Raw genomic sequence first — 6,579 nt, forward strand, 5'->3', positions numbered from 1 at the left:
TTCTTCACAGTCCAACTTTCACATCCATACATGACTACTGGAAAAACCATAGCCTTGACTAGATGGACCTTTGTTGGCAAAGTAATGTCTCTGCTTTTGAATATGCTATCTAGGTTGGTCATAACTTTTCTTCCAAGGAGTAAACGGCTTTTAATTTCATGGCTGCAGTCACCATCTGCAGTGATTTTGGAGCCCCCCAAAATAAAGTCTGACACTGTTTCCACTGTTTCCCCATCTATTTCCCATGAAGTGATGGGACCAGATGCCATGATCTTAGTTTTCTGAATGTTGAGCTTTAAGCCAACTTTTTCACTCTCCACTTTAACTTTCATCAAGAGGCTTTTGAGTCTGCCTCTCCTAAATTTCCAATGGACATCTCTGGATGTTTTCAACTATTTGGTGTTGGCTAGACTGATCTTGTTTCTAAGAAAAAAGGCTTAGTAATCTCTAAGCTCTGTCTCATTTCTGACAATATCTTGTAGTGCAAATGAATATAAAAAAATAGATTAAACATTCTTTAATACCCATAGGGATTAAGAATTTGATGGGAAAAATAGATCTTGGCAGAAGTACTCCTGGGTTTGTTCTATAATCCCAAAGCTTCATGTTGTTGGTTCATGGTGAGGCTCAGCTCACTGGCTGGCATTCTCTTCATGGGATTCTGTTTTGTATAAGTGATTATCATTTTCCTGGGATGCTGGGGCTGAGAGGGAGGAACTCACATGGCCCTGTTATCACTGGGTGGCTCTGGAGTGGATGTGTGGTGGATACCTACACATGGGATGGCCCTGTTAGTTCTTTACAGTAGCCGTCATTAGCACCAAGCAGAGCCTGGGACCAGCGTTCAGGAGTGTAGTTTATGTAGGAAGGACAAGGAATAGCAGTAGAGACGTTGAGGGAGAATAACACAGAGAAGAGAAAATGGCCAGTAAAAGGTAGACTCTGAAACCTGGGCTTTCCAGTTTAGGAACCTGCCCACCCTCAGTTCAGTCAATCCTAAAGAAAATCAACCCTGAATATTCATTGGAAGGACTGAAGCTGAAGCTCCAATGCTTTGGCCACCTGATATGAAGAGCTAACTCATTGGAAAAGGCCTTGATGCTGGGAAAGATTGACAGCAGGAGGGGAAGGAAGTGACAGAGGATGAAATGGTTGGATGGCATCACTGACTCAGTGGACATGAATCTGAGCAAACTCCAGGAGATAGTGAAAAACAGGGAAGCCTGACATGCTGCAGTCCATGGGGTTGCAAAGAGTTGGACTTGACTTAGCAACTGAACAACAACACTTCCAGGTTTTTAGAGTCAAGCTAACCACCCCAGATGCAGCACAGGATCTCTGCAGAAGTGGCTTGAAGTCAATTAAGATCACATGACACCCACCAACCCTCAAGAATCAGGCTCCATGCCAAACTGCCACCATTCTAAATGTGTGTGTATTCCTGCAGCCTTGATTACAGAGAGAGCAGATTACATGCATCAGAGTCTGCAGGCCTGTTTATGTAATGGGGAAGTTTTAACTCAGTTCTTGTGGAAGGCATGGAATGATGTCTGGGCAATCTAAACCATTAGCCAGGAAAAGGAGGAATCGTGTTTGCTTCTGTTCTCTGTACCTTCTCACCATCAACAATACAGAACTGGAGAGGCTTTGAGGAATGGATCGCAGGATCAGAAGTTCGCAGTAGGAAGACTAGTTTCACAGCCAGCCTTCTTGTGCTTGTGCAGTGAGGCTCTGTGTTCACTTGGTGGACTCTGAAAACCACTGACTGCTTTGTTTTCCTTACTCATTCCTCTTCGTGTTCATGAATGTGCTGAACACTGGTTCTATACCAGGGGTTATGCTAGATGTTGGTGAGAAAAAGAGAAATAAGGCTCAATTATCAGCCTCCGGAAGTATATTTAAGGAGCTGGAAAATTATGGTCAAGCATGAGACTGAAGATAGAAATTCTTGGCCTCACAAATACCATCCCTGGTTGCCAATGAGGTGAGAGTCTCAGAGGACTTAAGTGAAATGGAAAATTAATACAACTGTTGACTCTAAGTTCTGGTCTCTTTAAGCCAATCCACAGTTCCTTAAGTGATGCTAAGTGTCACAGCACCATGACCCTTCCCCTTGTAGTCCCCTTGGTGCCCTAAGAAAGACACGTGGGGTCTGGTGAGGACAGAGGGAAGGAAAAGTGCCCACTGAACTGAGAAGGTACCTTGACAGTGGGAAATGAGGCAGGCAGCTCCAAATGATCAATGGGTCAATTTATTACAGGGTAACTTACTCAGAGGGTTGGATGGGGATCCAACATCAGTGATCTAGAACCATTAGTAGCTACACTCTGCACTGTTGAGGAGCCCCTGGGATGATTTATAATTAATCTAGGGTCCCAAAGAGTTGGACACGACTGAGTACACATACACATGTAGGAGTGTGTCCTTGGTGGCTCAGTGGTAAAGAATCTGCTTGCCTATACAGGAGACTCGGGTTCAATTCCTGGCCCAGGAAGATCCCCTGGACAAGGAATTGGCAGCCCACTGCAATATTCTTGCTGTGGGAATCCCATGGACAGAGGAGCCTGGGTGGGCTATAGTCCATAGGGTCACAAAGAGTCAGACACGACTGAGAGACTGACTGAACAACAAAAGCAAAGAGAGGTATGTGCTTGGGAACAAGGCACGCATTCCTAAGTCAAGGTTTATGAATGGTAGCTAGTCTCATGGGTGCTGGGAATACATCAGCCAAGGTCTTTGTCATTGTTTGGGGGCTACCAGAGCACGGAGGCCACCTGGACCTAACAGTCGTGTGTGTGTTCAGCTGCTCAGTCATGTCCGACTCTTTGCAACCCCATGAACTGTATAGTCCTCCAGGCTCCTCTTGTCCACAGAATTTTTCAGGCAAGAATACTAGAGTGGATTGCCATTTTCCTCCTCTAGGGGATCTTTCCGACCTAGGAATCAAACCTGCGTCTCCTACATTGGCAGGCAGATTCTGCCACCAGAGCCACCTAGGAAGCCCAACAATTGTTAAACACTATGTGTTAACTACAAAGCCCTTGATGACAGAGAAGTGATTTACCACCCTGGACAGTTCTAGGCTTCAGTGGAAGAATAGGAGGAACTGCATGGGCCCAAGATGGCGTCAGTTATGCTAGCAGCTATACTCTGGTCAGCTTTGATTTTGTACTAGCGGCTAGAAGAGAGCTCCAAGAAGACTTCGGGATGCACCTTGTATGGGAAACAGTGTCAGGCTCAGGAGGGGCCTCAGTGTTAGGGTGGTGAGGCAGTTGTGGTCATGGTGAGTCCCTAGTAGGAGCAAGCACAATGAACACTCGAGCTCATACAAATAAACATCTTCTTTGCAGGTCTGACCCCTCTGGAAGGAACCCAGGACACCTTGACCAGCTTCCAGCAGGTCTATCTCTGGAAAGGTGAGCTCTGTGGTGGGGAGGGTGGTGAGCAGGACACCCATCACAGGAGGCCATGTGGCCCTACTTCTCATTCATGGGGCACTCTGCTCCCCAGAAAGAAAATGTAGAGATTTACTGTCCAAGTGAGTACCCTGTGTGGAGAGAAGGGCCTCAATTCTCATCAGACACCAAAGTGTAAAACAAAAATGGAAAGTGTGGAAAGCCAAGGAGGGATGGAGTAAGCACTGGGTCCTGTGAGATCAAGTGCACTGACCACAAGGTGTCCCTGTCAGTAGGATGGGGGCTCTGAGGACCACACCCTACAGGAGGCCTTTCTCCTGGGGGCTCAGACCCAGGCACCTCCCTCCTGGGGGCTCGGTCATCTCTCTCATCACGTTAGACTTGCCCCACATGCCTTTCACAGTCCCTGGCTCTGAGTAGGCACTTGGTCAATGTTCATAAACTCAAAGGAGGACAAACAAAGCAGTAAAGAATCCGCCTGCCAATGCAGGAGACTTGGATTTGATCCCTGGGTTGGGAAGATCCCCTGGAGAAGGAAATGACAACCCACTCCAGTATTCTTGCCTGGAGAATTCAATGGACAGAGGAGCCTTGTGGGCTACAGTCCATGGGATCGCAAAGAGTTGGACATGACTGAATGAGCATGAACAACTTTTATAATATTGTATATAAATATACTTCAATTAAAAAAAAATAAAATTCTTTTAAATAGCTTGCTCGCTGGTGGAAAATTAAAGACTTGCTTCTCCCCAGGACATTTGCCCCACTAAACAGAAGCATCCCAAGGCCCACCCAAAACCCAATTCTCCCATCATGGAAGACCTGCTACTGACTTGGGAGTTTATTTAACTCTTTTGAATTCCATTTCATCGACTCTCCACCTACCTGTTCTGGAATAAGTTATTTCAAGTCTCTGAGTCTCAGTTTCCTCAAGAGTAAAATGGAAATCTTACTCCTTACCTTCATGGAGTCTTGGGAAGACCAATGTTTATGAACGTACTCTGTTAACTCTGGAAGATTTTGCAAACGTTGATAATTCCAGCATCAAGGACAGTAATAGTTCTCTTATGGAGAAGTTGGTTGATGTTCCATAAAAAGCCAAAGAATACAGAACTATGCCACTGGATTTTTTCAGATCTTATTGGGACCCCTGGCTGTGGACCATGACGATTTCTCACATTGTCATTATCATTTGTTGACCAGAAGAATACCTCCCCTTTCCTCCCAAATATTAGAACAATAATCCCTTTTTCTCTCCTAGATTCTGACATGGGGTCTCGATCTGAGTCTACGGGATGCAGAAGAGACACGGAACCAAGGCCAGCATCTCCATCAGAAACAGGTACTCACCTCAAACTTCTTGATATACTTGGGGGTCTGGCTGTGGAGACAAGATGGTGATGCCAAGCGTCTGATCAGTGAATTGACCCATGATGGGTAAGCTGGAACTTTAAAGTCTGGGGCTGAGCAGAGCTGAGAGCTGTCTTCACAGATGAAGGCTGCCATTTGGGAGGGAGACAGAAATTCCACGTGGCTTGGGAAGACAGAGGGCATATCAGTGGTTCACATTTATAAAGAGGCAGATTTGACTCCTCAACTTCCTAACTGTGGGGTGGGCTGCTGCGGTCAGGACAGACAAGTCACATGAGTCTGCAGGGAAATGGGCCAGAAGTGTCGTGAGCATGAGTCCTGCCTTAGTGAAAAGTTGACCCAGATGGCTCCCAGGTTTACTCCCCAGCAAAGATTCTAAGATTTTGCAACTCCATAATTTTTAGGACTTTCTGGGACCTTCTGAACTTTTCTTGCCTTACCAGACTCCCAGCCATATTGACTCCAAACCGGCTCTGGGTCATTGAGCCTGCAAGTGTGTGTGTGTGTGTGTATGTGTGTGTGTGTTTGTGTGCATGCGTACACGTGCACACATGCGTATGTGAGAGAGAAAGAGTCAGAAAGAGAGAGACAGACAGACAGACAGACAGATTTGCCACGAGATAAAGCCAAAGGAAGTTGACTCACCCTTTCTTTTTCAGATTTGACAACAGGCCTTTTCTCCCCTGTGGACCTTATCCAGGTCATTGTCGATGGAAACGTATCCCTGCCCAGCCAGCAACACTGGCTTTTCAAACACTTATTTTCACTTCAGCAGGCAAACCTGTGGTGCCTTTCTCGTGAGTATCTTAGCTCTCATCCACCTTCTTCTCCACCCTGTGGTCAGGCAACACAGGCCTAGTTTAACAACTCTTGAGACATAGACAAGATCAAACTCAGAGATCACTTCAGTATTAGTGTCATGAGTGATACGGAAGACAGAACATAACCATATCTTCAGAAGCTAATTGTGTAGTCAGTATCTACTCTGCTCCCAGAACCTATCATCCAATCATCCAATCATCCATCCATCCATCCATCCATCTGTCCAACAGTCCATCCATCCATTTATCCAACAATCCATCCATCCATCTATCAGTTCATCTATTAATCCATCCACCCATCCACCTATTAATCCATACATCCATCTATCTATACATCCATCCATCCATTCAACAATCCATCCATCCATTCATCCATCTATCCAACAATTCATCCATCTATTCATCTATCCATCCATCCATTTATCCATCTATCCAATAATCCATCCATCCATTCATCTATCCATCCATCCACCTATCCATCCACCCATTTATCCATCTATCCAACAATCCATCTATCCATCCATCTATCTATCCAACAATCCATCCATCCATTCATCCATCTATTCTCTACCCAATAGGTGTGTCCTGTGTTGAGTATGTGTTATGTTCTAGGCTCTGTGTTTGACCTTGGGGATGAGAAAATAAAAAGTGAATCAGTCATACCCCTCCCTCTCAAGGAGCTCACATGTACCAGAGCAAAGTTGGACATGAGAGTGGGAGCAGGGGAGACTATTCACAGCATCACCAAGTTTTATATCCTGTGGTCTGTAGTCTGAGACCCTGACTGCCTCTGAGATGGTCCCGGCAGACTCAATGGAATTTCACCCTCTCTCCTCCCGTATTGCTGAGTTTACAGCTGACCCCTCACCTTCCTGGCTCTGCCTTGGTTCAGAGCCACCTGGATTCCCTGTTTTCCAGCTGGCAGAACCCTGGTATTTTTCTTGAGCCTTCCAGACTGGACAGCCTCTACT

The 6,579-nt window shown here is 45.8% G+C and overlaps 1 protein-coding gene across 1 annotated transcript in view; it reads left to right on the forward strand.

Annotated features, from left to right (window-relative positions):
- TG (thyroglobulin) overlaps positions 1 to 6,579 on the forward strand; it is a 237,536-nt gene that overhangs the window by 72,288 nt on the left and 158,669 nt on the right. Inside the window, exons 30-32 of the mRNA XM_010834775.1 lie at positions 3,351 to 3,416; positions 4,678 to 4,758; positions 5,447 to 5,584. Coding sequence (XP_010833077.1) covers positions 3,351 to 3,416; positions 4,678 to 4,758; positions 5,447 to 5,584 — 285 coding nt within the window. The remainder of the gene's footprint in view (positions 1 to 3,350; positions 3,417 to 4,677; positions 4,759 to 5,446; positions 5,585 to 6,579) is intronic.

This window comes from Bison bison, unplaced genomic scaffold, assembly GCF_000754665.1.
Source record: "Bison bison bison isolate TAMUID 2011002044 unplaced genomic scaffold, Bison_UMD1.0 scf7180017864036, whole genome shotgun sequence".
Lineage (NCBI taxonomy): Eukaryota > Metazoa > Chordata > Mammalia > Artiodactyla > Bovidae > Bison > Bison bison.